Source organism: Hyperoodon ampullatus (assembly GCF_949752795.1).
Source record: "Hyperoodon ampullatus genome assembly, chromosome: 14".
Lineage (NCBI taxonomy): Eukaryota > Metazoa > Chordata > Mammalia > Artiodactyla > Ziphiidae > Hyperoodon > Hyperoodon ampullatus.
In genome coordinates this window covers 68,033,658-68,055,562 of record NC_136927.1, presented here as the reverse complement: position 1 = coordinate 68,055,562, position 21,905 = coordinate 68,033,658, and the positions used below count along the sequence as shown (strand labels likewise).

Here is a 21,905-nt window from a genome sequence, read left to right as displayed (position 1 = left end):
TGAAAAATACTATAAACCTATTACAGTACTGTACTATATAGCCGATTGTGTTAGTTGGGTGCCTAGGTTAACTCTGTTGGACTTACAAATTGGACTTATGAATGCGCTCTAGGAATGGAACTCGTTCGTATGTAGGGGACTTACTCTTAACTCTAGAACTCTTGGCTTCCTAAGAAAAATCCTAACTGCCCTTGGGTCTCCTCCATGAAGCCAGGTCAGAGAGAGCTAGCTATCCCCCAGCCTGAAAAGAGATAGTTCTTTGCAGAATTGCCTTTCCTGAATTGTACTACACGGGGATTTTCCACTGCATCTAAGGTGTAGCCCTCGGCAACTTGTAACATACGTAAACCTATCTAGTTTGTTCACTTGCTTACAAATGATCAGGTTCACACAAGTATTAGCATAAGCAAAAAGTGTTTACTCAGCTCCAAGGATTTGGGTACAGAGGTGTGGAGAATCCACTAGAAGAGACTCAGCTAAATACTAGGGGAGTCTCTATGATGTTGGCTTGAGGAATTTTGCTCATCTATGGAACTGGACAAGTTGGGGAGGGCAAGGTCTGCCAGGTGCTTTCTAGATAGGATGACTGTATGCTTGCTTTATTGTTCAAATTGGGATGCTTCGCAGATTGAAAGCAGGGAGTTCACGGGCATAAACTGGACCTCTGCCAGGCAAACTGGGGTATATTTCCAGGTTGTGTGGCACCAGGGAACCTAGAATAACAATGCCTCTGTGAACATACTCAACATAAGGTATGTATTCCACGCTTACGGAATACATTCAACTCCTTTATAGCTGTAGACAACTGCCCTTGTGGGGTCTGGTGTTTGGGCACACTCCAGAACATGTCACTGTGTTTATTATCTGAACACTTCACAGTATCATTTTTATGAGAATCCTTGTGAGAAATTCTTACCTGATCTTAGAATTGTTCTTCCTGTAGTTACTTTAATCTTATGGACGCCGTGGATGGTGGATCTGACCAGTTTTCTCTTTCTGCCTTGGCTACTGAGAAGCTTAAAGTGTGTGGCCTGCCCAAAGTGAGTGTGTCGGTCATGGTGGCATGCACTGATAGCCTCCTTCCTGATTCTTTTTTTCATCCCTGCCCTCTGGTTTCCTTCACATAGCTTTTCACTTATGTGATCTTGTACCTTAGGTTTTCTTGTTAGTTGCTTGAACTCCCATAAGTAAAAAACAGATACTCCCCAACCCAAAGGCCCACAGACGTGGGGTGGCCATCTTTTCAGTTGACTCCTTCAGTTTTTCAAGCATGTCGACCCTGCCATCTGATTGGGTTGAACTGCAAACTATATGGCTCTCTAATTCAAACAACTCATCAGGGAGAAAATAATGAGACAGCAGAGTCTGAACACTGATTATTTGATGATATTGAGAAATTTTTATCAAAGTTGTTTAGGTGTGATGGAGGTATTGTGGTTATGTTTTTTTTATCTTTCAGACATATATACTGAAACATTTACAGCTAAGTCTGTAATGGCCAAGTCTGACATTAAACAGATATGGACATATAATTCTCTCCCAGGGAGGGGCAACACATTTTTTTTTTTAATGTAGGAGAAATATACTACTACTCAACCTCTACTGTAAGATTGGCAGCCCTGAGAACTCCTTTTTTAATGTAGCATGTTATGGATGTATTCCTGCTTCCAAAGGAATGAGGAGCAGACATTTCCACATGCAAGACAGTAACATATTTTTGAACCAAACAGTCTGCCATACTCACCCTCCCCTCCACTGGAAGTAGAGCCAATAAATCAACATTTTAAACAAGGACCCCAGCTGACTGATGTAGGTGGTCCTCAGATCTCACCTTGAGAAATTCCACCCTGTAATGATATTCTTCCCACACTCAAGAGCCAGAAAAGCTTTGCTTACTCTGACAGACCAGGCCATTTTCTTAGGATTCCATATACCTCTTTTTCTTATTTCTAATCGCTGGCAACACTTTCAGAAAATAATGGCTTTGCATCCTGTTCCACAGAAAGAGGGCTCTGTAGTCAAGTCAGTTTGTAATAGGCCATATACCTGCCCTCCTCTTGAGAAAGCCAGGGTGATAATTACCTCATTCCAAAGTCTGAGTAGTCCTGCAACAAAGAATCCTGTTTAAATTTATTTGATCCATTTCCCAAACTGAACGCAGAGACTTTTTTATGAATGCCTATTAAAAGCTCCACAGAACACACTGAGTGGAAATTTCAAACGTACCTATATTTGTTAATGATCTTAAGTTTTAATGTTTTCAATTCACCATTGCATTAACTGCTTTCTCTCAAGGTACACCCGGGAATCTCCTGGCGGTCCAGTGGTTACAACTCCATGCTCTCACTGCTGAGGGTGCAGGTTCAATCCCTAGTCGGGGAACTAAGATCCTACAAGCCACGTGGCATGGCCAAAAAAAGTTTTGGTTTTTTATTTTTGCGGTACGCGGGCTTCTCACTGTTGTGGCCTCTCCCGTTGCGGAGCACAGGCTCCAGACACGCAGGCTTAGCGGCCATGGCTCACGGGCCTAGCCACTCCACGGCATGTGGGATCTTCCCGGACCGGGGCACGAACCCGTGTCCCCTGCATTGGCAGGCGGACTCTCAACCACTGCGCCACCAGGGAAGCCCCCCAAAAAGTTTTTTAATTAAAAAAAAGAAAAGGTACGCCCTCTAATGCCTCCATACTCCCTATAGAGAAATAGTCACATCACAGAGCACTGAACTCAGAATCTGAAAACCTGTGGGTAAATGCTTGTGTCACCATTTACCAATCATGTGACCTTGAATATGCTACTTAATCTGAGCTTCAGTTCCTTCACCTGAAAACTGAGAATAACTGCTGTCCAATCACTGCATTGATGAGAGGGTCACAGATAGCACATAGGAAATTATCTAAATCTGTAAATGGTTTCAAATAACAATATGTTTATTTGAGGCTTGGGCCAGAATTGTTTACAACCAGACAGGAACCAGTTGTCCTGCCTGCTTCCCGGTCCAAATTATGGCACTAACCCAGCAAATAACCTGGTGACTGGAAGGGAATCCTGGTGCACACATGGAAACCCGCAGGCGTGCTCAGGATCTGGATGCATTAGCACATGTCTATGTGGCAGACAACACCCTCCCCTATTACAGACCTCTTCTGCTCCAGTCAAATCAGAAGGAGGAAGCCATCACCTAACTCTCTTCATTCCATCTGCACACACAAAGGAGACTAGACAAAAACAGGATTCCATAGGTATACCAATCCTGATTAGCAGGGTGTAGAAACCAGTCGCATTGCCTGCCACTGGACTAGGAACCTGGGTTGTCAGTGCCCTCTTTCGCCCCTACTCCAGGATATTAGATTGCTAAATCATTGTCAATACACCCATCTGATGAAATTAGGCTCATGGGGCCACTACAGTTAATATCAGGGTGAATCCAGGAATGAACACTGAGGCCTCCTCTGGCAGAAAAGAACAGAACTAAGGTCCTTGTCTAAATAGCTCAAGCTTTTTCTTTGAAAAAGACAAGCTAGAGCACATGAAGAAACCTGTGATTTCCGGCAAGTTTCCTCATTCAAACTATAGAGCTAGGGACATCAATATTCATATCTCTAAGGAAGGTATGACCCTGACACTTGTTTTCTGTCATCTTTTTATTATTATTATTATTTTATTATTATTTTTTAAATTTATGTCTGTGTTGGGTCTTCGTTGCTGTGCGCGGGCTTTCTCTAGTTGCGGTGAGAGGGGGCTGCTCTTCGTTGCGGTGCGCGGGCTTCTCATTGTCGTGGTTTCTCTTGTGGAGCACAGGCTCTAGGCACGCGGGCTTCAGTAGTTGTGGCTCGCGGGCTCTAGAGCGCAGGCTCAGTAGTTGTGGCGCACGGGCTTAGTTGCTCCGCGGCATGTGGGATCTTCCCGGACCAGGGCTCAAACCTGCGTCCCCTGCATTGGCAGGCGGATTCCTAACCACTGCGCCACCAGGGAAGCCCCCCATCTAACTTTTAAACAGATATTTTCTCTTTTATAATTTGGATCATCTACTCCTCCACCCCAAGACTATTTTAAAAAAACAAACAAAAACTGCACAAATAGATATTAGGTGCATTTACTTGTAGCACACTCCTACAGTTAAACAGAAAAGTGCCAGAGAGAAGAAAAAAACAAAAAAAGGGACATGAGCAACCACCAAACAAGAGTTGTTTACATCTGTTTAATGCTAAGAACACAGATATCCTAAAGAAGAGATAAACACTTAAGAAATAGAGTGGGGTTTTTTTGTTTTGTTTTGTTTTTGCGGTACGCGGGCCTCTCACTGCTGTGGCCTCTCCCGCTGCAGAGCACAGGCTCCGGACGCGCAGGCTCAGCAGCCATGGCTCACGGGCCCAGCCGCTCCGCGGCATGTGGGATCCTCCCGGACCAGGGCACGAACCCGCGTCCCCTGCATCGGCAGGCGGACTCCCAACCACTGCGCCACCAGGGAAGCCCAAGAAACAGTTTTGAGTTTTTTCCTAAACAGGGTTTTGATCATGAAAACTAGCGTTCCAAACCTCGAAAACAATAGGGCCTACAAACCTAGAAAACTGCAACACATATTTTATCTCTTATCTGAATTACCCGAGAACCCTGAAACATTCTCTTGAAGAGAGATCAGTATTAAAATTGTGCAAAGAAACTGTACCCATAGTGTTGAAACCATAAAACCAAGACCTGGCTTATACATGATAAGAACAAAATAAAAATAAAGCATGTAAAATAATGTGCGGTTTACAGAATTCAAAGAAAATCAGGGTGAAAGAAAGGCAGTTAGGACAGGAGACATTCTATAAAGCGGGATGCTCCGACGATGTCTACTGCAAGCCCGGGGGAAGCCAGGTGCCCTGAACATGTGGAGCAGTCACTGAGAGGAGGGATAAAGCGTGATTTCTCTAACAGCCAGCAAATTAGCTGATGATCTGGCAAAACTTCCAGAATTAAAACTGAGGTAGTTTTCAGTAAGGAACGTTCTCCTTGAAAGCATGGCCAGCGCGTGGTTGAGCCGGGACCTGATTCCGGCAAAGTGAAACTGCCGCTCTTTATTCAACATTCTGAATGAGTCCCTAGAGCACAGATCCAAGTGGGGGGTGCTCCAGTACTTGGGGTGTCCAGGTGTGACGACGTCATTGGCTCTGAGGGAAGTCTGGGAGCAGACGGAGCTGGCCGCAGAGCCTTGGGAGGACAGAGAGGTGGAAGACCTCACACTGGAGGATTGCGACACAGACATCTTTGATACTGCTGACCCCTCTTTAGCCTGGGTTCCCAGAAAGAGAACATTCTCGTCCATGTCAGTCTGGGTGCCAGTGCACGCCGTGGCCATGCTGGCTTGTGTCCCCACGTCGCTCACGCTCACGGCGCACATCTCCTCTCCTGGCTCCGTCTGAGTGGTGGCATCGGTCGCCCTCCCGCCCTCCAGCCTGTCTCTGCGGCTGCTGAAGCAGCCCTCCTCACTGATGGTGGAGGCCTCAGAGTCCTCGCGCCCGGCCTCTGCCTGGCCCTCCTCACAGCCCGGCTCGGCCTTCCTGGGGCTGCTCGAGAGCCTGGCCAGCCGTAGCCGCAGCAGGTTGCCCAGCGTGAGCTCCTTGCACAGTGGTTTCTGGTGGATGAGATGGTCAAACCTACCACTGATCCGGAAGCTGGACAGGAGTTTGGAGCTGATGGGCTTTGACTGTGCGTACAGGATTCGGAACTCCAGGTCAAAATGTTCAACCACTTGGCCAGACAGAATGACCAGGTTGCTGCTGTTTAATTTGCCATCCGTCCATGTAAAACTTGAGAATTAAAAACAAACAAACAGAAGCTGGTAAGGATGAGCGATCTTCATTTACTTATTGTCAACATGAATATAAAGCCCAGATATCCTGAGACGTAAGTCACAACTCTGGTGACAGCACACCTACCATGTAGTGTGAATGCAAGTTGCCTTAACACAGTACATAACCTAGGAATGCGTTAACACAAGAGTAAAAAGGCCACTGTTCAACCAACAGGCTAAAATTTACACTCCTCAGCCTCAGAGTTGCTAAAAACTAGAAAGGGCTCCTAAAGCACTTAGGCCAGCACCCTTACCATGAGAAGCGAGGAAGGTGCCTAGCGACGTCACAGGGGGAAGCTAGTGGCAGAGCCTAGACTGGGCCCCAGTCCCTCCTCCACGCTGCCGTTTTCACAAAAGGAGACAGGACTGTCATTCTAACGATGACACTGTTGCTCAACACACGTTTAGAGCTGACAAGTGGCCGTGCGCCCCTGCCTGTCCAGCGTACCTCCTCCTTCCCGTGGTAACAGAACCCTGCCCCCTCCCAGCCCAGACAGCTTCATGTATGCACCCTCTCCAGTCACAACAGGGGTGGGCAGGTGAGCCAGGCTGGCCAGAGTATCCTATCCCCTGGGATGCGGGGACCTATGCAGGGTGGGCATGTGAGCTAGCGAGAGCCAGGGAATTTTGCAAGGACTGATACCAGTGCAGAGAGAAAGAAAGTCTCCCTCTTTGAGAAACAGCTACTGAAGGCCACGTGAGGAAGCCTGGATCTTTGCCTGCAAATGGAGAGCCTGACAGAGAATAAAGATCAACTAGAGAAAAGCAGAACCAGGAGACAGTGTTCTGATGAATGCATGGCCCCTATGTCAAGGTGAGCTGAAAACAAACGGTCCCTTTCTACACTTTCAAGTTACGTGAGCCAGTAAATTCCGTTTTGCATACAGTAGTTTGAGTTAGCTTTCTGCACTTGAAGTCACCGCACTGATACAGAAATTCGTATCAGGAGTAGGGTGTTTTACATGAGAAATCATGAAACATAGTAGCAACTCTGTCTCTTGCAACCAAGAACCTAGGCTAATGCAAATTCACCTTGACAGCTGCCTTCAGAGCCTGAGAAGAAAGAAACCCTCAGTGAAATCACGTAAACAGGACACCTAACACCAGGATTTTACAATGTCCTCAACAAATAGAAGCCATCCTCATCCTCATCCTCATCCTCAATGGTAGCATATTTCATTTGTAGGGGGTAATTTTTATATTTTATATTTTAGAACAGCCAAAAAACCATTTGGAGCTAAGTCTGGGTAATACAGATAAACCCTACTTTGGGTGAAAATCTAGTTTCCTTCTGTTATTCCCAAACATCTTATGAAAGAAAGTCTCCAAGAAGAGTTCAAATTTTGTTCCAAGCAATGACAGTACTGTTGGAAAAGAAAGACACCAAGAGTTCCTTGATCTGCTGGCCTCATCTTGCACAAGCCTTTGCACACCCACCTTTACCCAGGGCTGACACATAGTTATCACTCAGGGATGGATGCTTCTTCAAAAATAGGTTTTTCTGGGGCTTCCCTGGTGGCGCAGTGGTTGAGAGTCCGCCTGCCGATGCAGGGGACACAGGTTCGTGCCCCAGTCCGGGAAGATCCCACATGCCGCACAGTGGCTGGGCCTGTGAGCCATGGCCGCTGAGCCTGTGCGTCCGGAGCCTGTGCTCCGCAACAGGAGAACCCAGGGCTGACACATAGTTATCACTCAGGGATGCGTGCTTCTTCAAAAATACGTTTTTCTATCCCTCTTTTTTGCGGGGGCGGGGGGGCCGTGCAGCATGCAGGATCTTAGCTCCCCAACCAGGGATCAAACCCATGATCCCTGCAGGGGAAGTGCGGAGTCTTAACCACTGGACCGCCAGGGAAGTCCCCGTTTTTCTTTTTTAAACTGTAGAGACACACTTCACGTATAACCTCAGAGTCTAACACAGAGGTGGCAGAACACACCACCATCAGAGAGACCTAAGTAAAAATGGTGTATCTTAACCTCTGGAGACTGGTGTTTACCACTCTTTGTCTCCACCCTCCATTCAACTTCCCTGCTCTCTACCCTCAGATGCCGTGCCAACGTTGAGACTTCAAAGGTGGAGCCAGAAGCATGGATCAGTACTCTCTAGACTAAAGCACCAAATCACAAGGCTTGAAGCAAGGTGAAGGATTAAAGTAAGGGGGCAGCTTCAGCCGTGCCCTCTGCCCTGAGGCTGATGCCTGCAACTGCCCTTCCCTTCAAGTGGGCAGGGACGAGGGGGGTCAAAGGCCCCAAGGAACAGGAGTTGAGACGGTTCCTGTCTCTCTTAACCCCCAGTTCATCCACTGCAGTCCTGGCTGAGCCCTGAATCTAGGACTCCCTCACTGTTGGGTCTCCAGGCAAGTTTCAACCTCTGTACTTTAGGTTTGTGCACCACGAGGCAGAGGAGGGGATCCCAGCCCGACCACCTTCCAGAGGAGGAGGCTTTGATTAACAGGCTCACACACACAGATGCACACATAGCAGAAGGCTTGCCCATAAGGGCTCACATGGAGAGGAAAAAGCAGCTTTTACCTTTATATAGCACACTTCCTCTGAGAAGTTTAGGTTAATAAGCATGGACGAGTCAGAAGCTCACCTGTAGGAGCCTGTAGCCACACGAAGGCCATCAATCAGTGTGAACTTCTCATGAACCTTCCCGACAATTTTAGTTCCTGACCTTGCATAGTAAATGTTTCCTGTAATCGTCCGAACTGTCATCAGCTGTTGGTGGGGGAAGTGGGAGAAGAAGAAATGAATGATCCAGTGAGCACATGATTAAAGAAGCCTTAGTTTACAGTTTCCAAACAAACAAGCTTACTAGCAGATCAGTGGTTCACGGTCACCATTCGGTAACAACACCCACAGCACGCAAGCCAGATGATTCTCAGGACTCAGGTAATGCTACTTAACATTTAGTTCATCTTCTTGCATGCTTTTTTATGCATGCATACTTATTTTTGAGACCGGTTCATGTGGACACATACTCTATAAGATTCAGTTTTTGGAGACACTAAACAATAGAATCCAAGAAATGACTTTGAAACAAAATGTGGGGGGATAAAATCACCAAAGAAAACATGCCAGTGATAGATAACATTTTCACAAAGGTTTAAAGAAGCTAAGCTGATGTTTCTCCTCCTGTTTAGTTTAATAGCATTGCTAATAAATAATAGCCCAGGACTCCCCTGGTGGAGCAGTGGTTAAGAATCCGCCTGTCAATGCAGGGGACATGGGTTCGGTCCCTGGTCCGGGAAGATCCTACATGCTGCGGAGCAACTTAGCCCGTGTGCCACAACTACTGAGCCCCCGTGCCACAACTACTGAAGCCCGCACACCTAGAGCTGGTGCTCTGCAACAAGAGAAGCCACCGCGGTGAGAAGCGCACACACCGCAACGAAGAGTAGCCCTCGCTTTCTGCAACTAGAGAAAGCCCATGCGCAGCAACAAAGATCCAATGCAGCCAAAAATAAATAAATAAATAAATAAATATTTTTTAAAAGTAATGATTAAACACTATAGCAAGACATAACAACATCCAAAGAAGTGAAAACCTACATCTACACAAAACCCTGTACACAAATATTCATAGCAACTTTATTCATAACACTAAAAAACTTGAAACTACCCTAATGTCCTTCAGTGGGTGAATGGTTAAACAAACTATGGTTCAACCATACCACATGATACAGTTCAGCAATGAAAAGGAACAATCTATTGATACACACAGTTTGGACAGATCTCAAGGGCGTGAAAAAAAGCCAGCCTCTAAAGCTCACACACTGCATAATTGCATTTACATAACATTCTCTAAATGACAAAATTACAGAGATGGGGAACAAATTAGTGGTTGCAAGGGGTGAAAGATGCAGGGGAGGGCACGGAGAGGGGAGTGGATGTGACTATAAAGATGTAGCATGAGGGAGATCTTTGTGGTGACTGAATAGCTCTGTATTCTGCTGGCAGTGGTGGATACACATATGTATACATGTGATAAAATGGCACGAAACAATAGACACACATGGTACCCATGTCAATTTCCAGGTTCTGATACTGTGCTGTAAGTTACATAAGGTATAACTATTGGGGGAAACTGGATGAAGGATACATGGAAACCTCTATGTACTATCTTTGCAACTTCTGTGAATCTATCGTTACTTCAAAAGAAAAACAAAAGGCAAAACAAAAAAATTAGGGCATAGCATAACATTGTTTCTGCAATATTCTTACCAAAATGCGTAATATGAATTTAACCATGGGGAAACATCAGGTAAACCCAAATTCTACAGAAAACTGGCTAGTATTCTTCAAAAGCATCAAGACTCTAAAAGACAAAGAAAGAGAGGAACAGCTCCAGATGAGAGGAAGCTAAGGAGAAATGACAACCAAATGCAAGATATGGTCCCAGATTGGATCTTGGATAAGAAAATCAGCATTCATGGAATGATGAGTGAAATTTATCATGTCTACAGAGTAGATAATAGTACTATATCAAGTTTATTTCCTGATTTTGAAATTTGTACTGAGGTTTGTAAGATGTAAACATTTAGAAAATTTGGGCAAAGAGTATTCAGGGATGCCTTATATTATTTTTCTAACTCCTTTGTATATCAAATTATTTCAAAATGAAAATTAAAACAAACAGACAAAAAACCTAGAACCTTCCATAGAGGTGCACATGGAGCTGGCAGGGGAGGGCTTCCCAGGCGATCCCTGAGCAGAGCTTCAAAGGGTCAACATATAATAACAAGCATAAAGAATATCACTGTGGGCAGATTTCAGTGTGGTTTTGTGCATCTTTCCCTTTGGAACTTACCTGAATGCTATGTAGGCCTCTGTGATTGTGGTCAAAGCACTTTTTTTTTTAATTTAAAAAAATTTTTATTTTACATTGGAGTATAGTTGATTTACAATCAAAGCACTTTTGAGTGCCTGCACACAAATGTGTGACCAAGCTCCTGCAGGCAGGACACCCAACATTCTGGACCAGCCACAGCACCAGGGCAGAAGAAGTCACCCCCACTTCTTCCGGTGAGGGGCAGATTCACCAGCACACACAGGCCCTGGTGAGAGAAGCCACTGGCAAAGTGGTGCTTCCCGAAGAAGAAGTTAAGACATGATGAACATGGGTGAGGCCAAAAAGACAGATCTCCTTTTGACCCTTCCTAGAGGATCCAGACACCCACGAAGGCAGCAACCAACTCAGCAGGCAACTGAGTCAGCAAATACTCCTAGATTTCTGCTGAGTGGATGAATCAGAGCCAGTCACTTGATCAAAGGCGTGGCCGGGCTATTCTGTGATCTTCCTGCTGCCCACACACAGCCTCCGTTACAGCAAGAGCACCTTGAAATTAAACATCGACACCTTCAATTTCTTCACCAGGCTCTGCGGCAGAGCAGGCATGGACTAAACACCTGGTTAGATGACGATGCGCTTTCCAGGCCTGACTTGCATTTCCCTTGGGTCCACCTGACACATTTTTAAATTGACTGTCAGGTTACAGGGCTGACTGTTTCATTCCGTCTCCAAGCTCCAAGCCTTACCTCCATCATGGATTTGCTTTGAAGCACTAGTGACAAGTTAGTAGCTACCTAATTAAACCCAATCCTGTTTCCTCTTGAGGGAGAACAACAAACAAGAGCTCTCAAGAGAAGTTAAACAGTCAAAATTGTGTAAACCAAATTGCTTGATAATAACAAGGCAGTAAGTTCATGTCCCCTACACGGTAGCCTATAGAACCAAAGTCCAACCTCTTCATTCACTTTGCTCACCGCTTTGTTTCCAGTACCTGGAACAATGAGTAGCTCAGAGTAGGTGCTCACATAGGTGAGAAACTAAGCTGATGAATTAAGGTGATGAACCAAGTTGATGAATTAAGTTCTGAAGCTCTTAAGTTGCTTAATTTTTAAGAAGTGAATGGTGTAATAAATGACTATTTTTCTTGCCTCTTTCTACTAAAGAGAACAAGCTTGCTAAGTTACATAACCTTACATTTAAATACTTAAGCTCAAATTACTTTCATGCTCAGAGCAAAGGACATAAAAAGTCTAATTTTATAATAATGAGAAACGAGAGGCAGCATGTGACAGTGACTTAAGAACACTGGGGCTGCAGGCAGGCTGACAGATGGGGAAACTCCATCCCACTACTTTCTAGCTGTAGACACTGGGCTCTCGGTGTCACCACTTCCCAATATGAAACACAGGTATAACGCCACTCACCTGATGGGGCTGCTGTGAGGGTTTAAGTTGCATAACATTGTCAAGAGCCTAGGACAGTGCCAAGGACACAGCAGGGCTCCGTAAACAGTGGTCCTTACAATTAAAATTGGAGCCTACCAGTGCTGCAGTCAAAAGCAGCAGCTTCCAAGGCAGCATCTTGCCATCAACAGGCAAGCTCCCCATTAAGAGGCAGTGTGGGGCTTCCCTGGTGGCGCAGTGGTTGAGAGTCCGCCTGCCGATGCAGGGGACACGGGATCGTGCCCCGGTCTGGGAAGATCCCACATGCCGCGGAGCGGCTGGGCCCGTGAGCCATGGTCGCTAAGCCTGCGCGTTCGGAGCCTGTGCTCCACAACAGGAGAGGCCACAACAGTGAGAGGCCTGTGTACCGCAAAAAAAAAAAAAAAAAAAAAGAGGCAGTGTGATGTGAGGGAGAGGCCAAGGTCTGAACCTGACTCTGTCTTTCTTTCCTGTGAGGCTTCAGGCAAAAGACTTTTCTCACGGCCTCAGGTCCCTCCCTTACAACGGGGAGACCACCACCAACGGGGAGATCACGGATGCTCAGTCATTATTTGCTGATTGTGGTGAAACTAGAAACAGTGTAACACAAACCTTTTCCTCTTCAGGATGAACTTTCATATCCATGCACATATCCAAAAACTGAGAGAGCAGGGCCTGGTCCAGAAGGATGTAGACAGCAACTCCCTGTTTCCGACAGATTTCCTGCAGGTCTCGGAAGATGTCGATGTCCGTGAAAACATCCATAACCACTGCAATCACCTAGGGCGTGGGGCAGAGAGAAGAGCCAGCGGTCAACCCACAAGGACACCACCTTACAGCTCGTTGTCCGGACTCTGGACCCCGTCTCAGAGCTGGGAAAGGATCCCTGTCCTACAATACCCTTCCTTCCTTCTCCTTCTGCGGTATCAGTTTTCCTCTCACCGTGTACTCTTGTCCGTCTCCAAAGCCGCTCAGGCCACTGTATGCTACAAATCTGGACTTGACCCAGCCACTCTCCTCCACACTGCAAATTTCTCAAAACTATAGATTCATCCACTACTTTGACCTCCTATGAACTTGTTCCATTCAACTCTCTTCCTTTACTAAAACCCCCATCTCACAAGCTCAGCTCAGACCAGCAAGATATCTAGGTTCTGCGGCTAACCCACCATCATTTTAGACACGTGACTTGTTGCCTATGTCTGTAAAACAGGTATGTAAAAACTTAGAGTCTCTCTGAGGCCCCCCTTCTGGGTATACCAGTCTCCAAGTCTGATTTTATTGTCTGATTTTGGATCATAATATGGTTTTCTGTTATCATCTAGAAAGGGCCACCTCATCCACCACCAACTCACGGCTTGAAACTGACTGAGCCAGGCAAGTCGATCCTCCCACCTCCTGCCTCTGTCACTGCACATCACCTCTTCATGCCGTCTGCTCCGTCCACCTGTCAGGATCTAACCAAATGGCTTCAGAGCGCCAGCCCCTCCTCTGTAAAAGGTGGTCTCTGAAGTTCTCTGGTATCTGCCCGCAGCACAAGCCCGCAACAAGAGCACGGAAATATGTCCTAAGGATGCTGCCCTGCAGCTTGGACCAGTCCTTTCTGCTCCCCAACGACCCGGCTCCATTTGTGCCTCCTAATCAATTTTCCCCACTCAGCACAGACTACAGTTAAGGGCCACCTCAGCCACGTGGCCTTGAGTAGATTACAGCTGCTTCCAAAGTCTGTTTCCTTCGCTGCAAAATAGATTTGTCGTGAGCATTAAATGACTATGCCACATCAAGTGCCCAGTACAAGAGATCCCTCTGGTATCTGTTCATTGATTCGCTTGACCAGTCCAGAGCTTAAGCCGTCCAGACAGTTCAGCACAGGGAAACATCTCCCAGCTCCTGGCTTTCCTGCTTAAAGAGAGGCCGCTCCAGCAGCAAAGCCTCTAATCACACCCTCTGCAGGTTTGAAAGCATGGCCATCAGCTAATTCCTGGCGGGTCTGCGGGGGAACCAAAACATGCGGGTCTCATACAAGCGGGTCAGAGCCAGGACTGTCACCTTAGGAAACCGCTCCCTGAAGCCAGGGTTTGGAGCTCTTCTGCAGGCTGGAGTTGCAATGTACTGCCCTCCTCGTAACCTCATCAGTAAAAACATGCGTCTCTTCCAATCACAATAACTCCTTTCCTGAACGTTAAGGTGACTGACTTACAGGTCTATGAGAGCAGAGGCCCTCAATGGGACTGATTCACCTCTGTGGGCCCAGAGGACTCAGGCCAGTACCCGAGAGTCATTACCCCTTAAGTATTTGGGTATCAAAGAAGTGCAGAGGGGCTTCCCTGGTGGCGCAGTGGTTAAGAATCCGCCTGCCAGTGCAGGGGACACGGATTCGAGCCCTGGTCTGGGAAGATCCCACATGCCGCGGAGCACCTGGGCCCGTGCGCCACAACTACGGAGCCTGTGCTCTAGAGAGCCCGCGAGCCACAACTACTGAGGTCTGCGCACCTAGAGCACATGCTCCACAACAAGAGAAGCCACCGCAATGAGAAGCCTGCGCAATGCAGCCAAGAGTAGGCCCCACTCGCCGCAACTAGAGAAAGCCCGCGTGCAGCAACGAAGACCCAACGCAGCTAAATATAAATAAATAAATAAATTTATTTTTAAAATTAAAATAAAATCTTTCAATAATGATCTTGATATCACCTTCAGGGTTTAAAGACAAAAAGAATGTCAATTTCCACAGCGAAACCTAAATTCATTCGTGCATGTTGTTTTCTCTAAGTTTCATGGGCTGCTATAAAATTAGCAATTTAAGTATCAGATTAAATTGCCGATGGAGCCTCTACCTGCAGAGAGTGACCTGGGGCCCCTCTGGGAAGGCAGGGGTGGGTAAACCAATTTTTCAATGGCCCCAGGGGTGCAGGGACCAGCCACATACAGCAACATTTCCTCTGCACTATTCCAGCATGAAGTACACAGGCAGGCTGGGCTTTTTCAAAGGGAGGGGAAAGCATCAGGAGACGTTTTGCGGGGGGAAGGGGCTTATCATCGTGAGTTATTTTTTTTTTATAATTATGTAAAACATCTGCCTGGCTCCCAAGTCCAATCGACAAAACAAGCTACATCCAAAGACACCTAGCTTCCATCCTTGTCCCTTCCCTTCTGCCCTCCCCACCAAGATAACTTCAACTAGTTTTTGGTTTCTCCCATTTTTTAAAAAATATAAATAAGTACGCATGTGTACACATATTCATTTATGTTACTAACTGAGTACGTATATGTGTGTATGTGTGTATACATATGTATATGTATATGCTCATATCCCCCCTGTAGGTAAAGGCAGTGTATGATACGCGTTGTTCTAGACCAGTGCTGTCCCAGCAGAACCTTCTTAGATGGTGGAGGTTCTATATCTGCGCTGTCCAACATGGCCGCCACTAGCCATAAGCAGTGATTAAATACTCAAAATATGACTAGTGCAATAGAGGAAATGAGTTTTTTAATGTATTTCCTTTTAAGTCACATAAATTTAAATAGCCACAGGTGGCCAACGGCTGCTGCATTGGCCACTGCAGTTCTAGCCACTTAATCATAGGAAACAGAGCTAGTGCTCATCCCTTTTCAGAGCTGCTAGGCCCCCCACTGTGCAGAAGGATCCGTTTACTCACCAATCTGCCACTGACGGGTGTTTGCGCCCTTCCAGCCTTTTGCTGTTATAATCAGTGCTGCAACAAATAGCCAACTGCATAGGCCTATTCAGATTTTTCGCCAGTGTATCTTTGGGACAGATACACAGACATGGAATTGCTAGGTCAATGGGTAAATACAACTGAAATTTTGCTGAATATTGTCAGATTCCCCTCCAGAGGTTCTATCATTTGCATTCGGACTTTAAAAAACGCCAGTAGGCCTACTACTTTTCTTCCTGAGAGAACTTATCCTTTATCCATAAAGGAACCAGAGAATAATTCTGCAGCTTCTCTACTGCCCAATGGATGCCAGGTGAAAAGAATAAAGAAATGAAATGGTAGACAGAAAACAGGACAGTGGTTGCTGGGGGCTGAGAGGAGGGGGGAATGGGGAGTTACTGTTCAGTGGGAACAGAGGTTCCTCTCGGGAAGATGAACAAGTTCTGGACCTGGATGGTGATGAGATGGTTGCACGTGGTGATGGTGAATGTCCTTAATCCACTGATCTGTACACTTTAAAAAAGTGCTAAATTTTGTTACATATATTTTACCACAATTAAAAAGAAGAAAGAAATGAAATGGCGAAAGACTCCGAAATCCTTAACCTGACACATAGAACCAAAAGGAAGGGATAAAAAGCAGCCACACTTAGTCTAGTGGGCAGCATCTCACGCATCGGTGAGATTTCCTAGGACAGTGGTTCTCAACCAAGGGCAATTTTGCCCCTCAGAGGACATTTGGCAATGTCTGGGGACACTTTTTAAAATTGTAAAATATATAACATATATAATATTGCTATCTTAACAATTCCTAAGCATAGAATTCAGTGGCCTTAATTACATTTGCAATGTCATCAGCCCTCACCACTATCTGTTTCCAAAACATTTTTATCACCCCCAACTGAAACTCTAACCATTAAAGCAGTAACTCCTTCTTCCCCTGACCCCCTCCCCAGGGGGGACATTTTTGAATGTGATGACTATTTTTTGGCGGGGGCCAGTGCTTCTGGCATCCACTGGGTGGAGGCCAGGGATACCACTCAGCATCCTACAATGCACAGGACAACCCCTCAGAACAAAGCGCGTTATCCTGTCCAAAACGTCAGTAGTGATGAGGTTGAGAAAGCCCACCCTGGGTTCCGAAAAGGAACTGCTCACACTGCACAGGTTCAACTGCAACTCAGAGGAGGGCTGTGCAAGACCAGGAGGGCCTTAACTTGGATACATCCATGCGCACACCAGGGGCCTCCAACAGATTCCTCAGCTGTTACTCCTCCTAGGAGGCGGGACTCTTTGTCAACACAATGACAGCTTTTTACAAATGCTCAGGTTATCAAAAGGATGCCCAAGGGTGAGGTCATAGCATAAGTGCCCCTTTGGAACAAAAGCTCGTGGGGAATGGGCGGCTGGTAAGAGCGATGCCTCTGGAGAGTGCAGGACCTCCTAACAGGGAGGGTGAGCTTTGTCTGTGAGCTCCCATCCGGACACTAGGAATATCCCAAGAGCCTCGGCAACAGCACATCACCAAGTGAAGGCACACAGCACTTCCAGGCAAGGTCTCCACTCCCACTCGATCTGTGGGGGCCAGAGCCCAGCCCAGCGCTGATTCACATGGCAACAGAGACATAGAAATGAATGACTCATCAACAAATACAGTAGTACAGGGATAGCTTCTAGAGTACGTGTGTAAGGGGGAAATCCTGTGTAGTTCAAAATTCTCCTAAGAGCCAACATCTCAGCTCTCAAGAAGTCCAAAGGGGGAAAAAAAAAAAAAAAAGTCCAAAACAGTACTTCCTCCAGCTTTGGTGAAGCTCAACTGAGCACCAAGTCAGCTTGTATTCAGAAGCCACGCTGTACATAAATCGTGTTTCTAGGTGCTGTACCTCACTCAACGCAGCAGACCCACGCTTTGAAAGGTGCCCAGAAACTGAGCCAATGGCAGAAGTGGCAGGTTCACAACCCTGGTCCCACCTACCCTGGGACAAGTCCTTGCTGAGCAGATAGGCAGGCAAACTCACTTGCTGAATGATCAGAGGTGCACGTGAGAGGTCTCCGCTGTACCTACTGAGCACTATTCGGTGCCAGAGGCCCTACAAGCCTAAACGGCTCAAACAGCAACATGAGTCCTGGATGAGGACCCATCCCAGAACCATCCGTTGAGGCCGCAGAGCCAGGATCAGACACCACCATTTACCAAGTGAGCCTGGCCTCTTGTGCCTGTACCCTGACCACTCCAGTCTCCTTCCTGCCAAGGGGAGATCTAGTCCTGTCATCGTCATTTTCCTTTTTCTTCAATATGCAACATGGAAATTAAAAGTTCAAATCTTAAGAAACCCTTAAAACCCCCCAGCTTATTGAAAACTACCAAAGCACCAACCCTCCCTCATGGCAGGGGGCCCTGTGGAGTGGTGAGTGGTCGAGAGCCCGGGCTCAGGGGCCAGGCAGACGGGCTCATGTCCAGCTCTGTCCTACACTAACTGTATCTTGGGGAAGCTACTTACCGTCTCTGTGCCTGGTCTCTTCTTAATTGTGGCCTCCTCTTAGGTTGGGGAGGGTTAACTGAGAGAGTCCAGGTAAAGGGCTTAGCACAGAAACTGACCCTTTAAAAGTGCTCAATCACACCATCAAGAGCTTTCGCCATCTGAACACAGACGCAGAATGGCTTCCCATCTCATCCGGAAACAGCCTGAGACCTACATCTCCACAGTCCTCGCCATCATAGGTACTGGACTTCAAAGGATGTATTCGGAGTGACACAGCCACTCCTGTGTACACAACCCACACCTCTACCTGGAGCAGCAGCACTGGACCAGCCACCACATTAGCTCTCTAACACCTGTCTCCTCCATAGATCTCTGTCCACCTGGGGACAGTGACGCCTCCTTACCTCCACATGGCACAAGGCCGAGCGTGGTGGCTGACAGTGGTTAAGAGACGCTGTGCCTCGGTTTGAGTCCTGGCTCTGTCATTCCCTGGCTGTGTGACCTCGGGGCAACTTAACTTCTCTATGCCTCAATTTCATCAGCCACAAAATGGAGCGAGTAATCACACCTACCTTAGGGTTACTTGGAAGAGTGCCTGGCAGAGAAAGCATTATTATGTTTTGGGGTTTTGGTTTTGTTTTTTTTTACATAAAAGAGATGGTGTCTGAGACCTCAAGTTTAGCGTGTCTCAAATCCCACTCATCTCCCCATCCCTACCCTCAGCCTCATTCTTCTCCTGTATTCTAATTTCGTGGCATCACCACTCACCCAAGCTAAAAAAACTCAATTCTTCCTCTAGCTTCTCCTTGGCCTTGCCTACTTTCCTGCCCTCTCCCTCACCACCCTTCCGGTCCATCGAATGACCAAGTCCTGTCAATTCTACCTAAAATTCTCCCCCTGCCCGAGCCCCAGCACTGCCTTAGCACAGACCCCCTTCTCACGTGTAGGTCCCTAAGCCCCTCCTTACTACCACCTCTACTCCAGTCTCACCCCTCTCTAACCCATCCCACTTCCTGCTCTCGCCAGCATTTACTGCTCAGGAACCCCAATCTGATCAGCTGCTCTCCTCCCTTTAAACCTGCGATGGCTCCCCACTGCTCCTTCCAGTAGCGTGCGAAGCCCTCGACAGCCTGGCATCAGTCTTTCCCTTCAGACTCCTCTCCTACCATTAACTCCCACATACTCTCTGCTCCAGCTGTGAGGAACTTGGCTGCCTCCCAAAATGCCAGGTGTTCTCACACTTCTGGGCCGGTCCCTATCCTCTGGTCTGGCAAGCCCCACCCACCCTCTTGGACCCAGCTCCAAGGTCACCATCACTCCTAAAGCTTTCTTTCTTCAGCCTGCAGCAACTTCCTCACTGCTTCCCGCCAGCAGACCGTCAACCCTCAAGTGCAAGCAAGGATCAGGTCCTTCACCTGTGGCCCCAGCCCCTGGGGCACAGTGTGCAATACACAGTAGGCTCTGAATAAGCAAGCAATCTGGCATATGGCAGAGACACTGAAAATACTCATCAGATTTAAAGGTAACGTACCACCTTTCTCAGTTAAAACTGCCCAGGTTCCAAATACAGAATCTTGAACATACAAGTGTGTAGCTGGACTAGGGCACAGAGCAAGGCAGGAGGTTCTACCCAGGAATGCATTACAGAATGCCTACAAGACAAAGGTGTCTGAGCATCAGCCTTGAGCCCCTTCTAAGACCAGCATGAGTTGATGGACAGTCTTCCCTCTGGTCTTAGCTCCAGTGCCCCTCCACTACCACTAAAAATTGCATGTAAGCAAGAGGATAGGGCAATTCCTCTCTCTTTCATGGAGCCCCGTTCATTACTTTTCTCAAGTTCCAAGTGCCCAAGTTCTCCCCCTAGACGTGATCGTTGGGAATGCACACCTATCCTAAAATGGTGTCTTTTTCCATCTTTTCAATCTTCCCGCTGAACCCACAAGTGTCTGTTGCATCAAAAGGACCCTCAGCACACCCAAAGCACCGCAGGACTGGTAATAGCCTAGCTGGAGCCCACACCTACTTCCACAAAGGCAAGGCACTAGCCTACTGTACCCCCTACCCATTGCAACCCCACCATCAGGCAAAGAGCACCCAGTGCAGGGACACTGGTAAGTCAGGGCTTGTCCCTTCTTGGCTACTTCAACTGCCTTGATGCACAGATATCATAACCACAGTCAGATACACTCAGGTACGAGCCCTACCAAGTCTTACCGTGGCCTGGGGCTTTACCTGCCATGTCTCTGGCACAGGCAGACAGCCAGGAAGCTGGGCACTGCCAGTCAGCAAGCAAGGTGGCAGGTGATCATGGCTCTGGAGGAATGTATCTGCTGCCACACCCTACCCGCCCTTCCCATCTTCTGGGCCGCATTATTCCTCCCAGACCCCTAGTACCCAGCACCCTGCTGCAGTCTCATCCTGGCTGGCAGAGAGACAAAACCTCCCACTGCACCCCAATACCTTGTCACACCGAGAGTCAGACAACTGCACCAAAACCCACTGTGAAGAGAGAGATGACTTAATGCAGGGGTATCTGCATTCTTTTTTTCCAGCTTATGGAAACGCAAACTCCCTTCCCCACCCATTCACTGAAGGAGCAACTTCCCCTCCAGGCCGGCAGGAGGAAAAAGGGTCGGGGCTCACTTTACCACTCTGGTATGCATCTGCCTTCTACAACAAAAGACACGTGCAGGTGACTAGCAATGACAGATTCCTAATGCCCCAAAGTGGCCTCTGGGGACAACTTTCAGGAATTTTCCTGTAGGTTATGCGCTTCTTAGGTATTGCATCTCCTAAGAAGCTCCTGAAAGTGGGATCTAGAGTTGGCTGACAGGCAGCCTGACAACTGGTTTTAACTGAAAGCTGGAACTAGCAGGATTTCTGATCACCCTCCCACGGAATGTGAATGTTAGGAGTTGGAACTTGGGCACAATCCGCATTCTTGGGGGCCGAGACTCCTCCCACTCTCCCCTGCCACGAGGAGCGGCCAGGGAGGAGATCGGGGATCCGAAGGGATACACGCAGAGTGGGGCGAGTGGGGGACCCCGGGACCACCCGGCTCGCGCACCTAGCAGACCTCAGTTTCCCATTTTTGAAGGGAGTGTCCCGCCCGACCGGGGACCGAGGTGACCCGAGGAGCCGGGCCGCGGCGCTCACCTCTCGCGCCGAGCGGAGCTGCTGGCGCAGCGCGTCCTTGCAGCCATAGGGGCCGCGGGCGCCCATGCCGCGGGGCTGGAAGTGCGCCTCGACGCGCGTGGCCCCGCGGTAGGCGCCCTTATAGAAGGAGGGCCAGCCGAGCTCCAGCAGCGGCGGCTCCAGGTCCGACTGCTCGGGGAAGTAGGTGCCGGAGGAGCAGTCGTGCGACGAGCCGAAGGAGTCCTCGGCCCCCGCTGCCGCGCCCTCCTCGCCAGGCCGCTCGACCGCGCCTAGGATGGCGCGCACCTCGTCGGGGTTTAGGAAGCGGCCGAGGCGCTCGCGTCGCAGGAAGGCCGCGAAAGCGTCGGGGCCACCCGCCACCAGCTCCTCGAGCGCCAAGCGCCGCTCCTCGCTGTACAGCTCGCCCGGGTTGGGCGGCCCGCACGGTGACAGGCAGGCTGCGGGCAGTTCGTCCAGGCCATCGGGGCGCAGAGCCATGGCAGCGCTCGGACACAAGCCGGCTCGGGCCAGTACGGGAGTGCAGGACGCTTTATAGGCACC

At 48.1% G+C, this 21,905-nt stretch overlaps 1 protein-coding gene across 1 annotated transcript; it reads right to left on the bottom strand.

Annotated features, from left to right (window-relative positions):
* Positions 1-4,883: 4,883 nt before the first annotated feature.
* FAM83D (family with sequence similarity 83 member D) lies at positions 4,884-21,842 on the bottom strand (the record flags this gene model as incomplete). Its single annotated transcript, XM_079719316.1, has 4 exons — positions 4,884-5,793; positions 8,431-8,555; positions 12,663-12,830; positions 21,366-21,842. 4 exons carry the CDS (start codon positions 21,840-21,842, stop codon positions 4,884-4,886), a joined length of 1,680 nt encoding a protein of 559 aa, XP_079575442.1.
* Between the last annotated feature and the right edge of the window lie 63 nt (positions 21,843-21,905).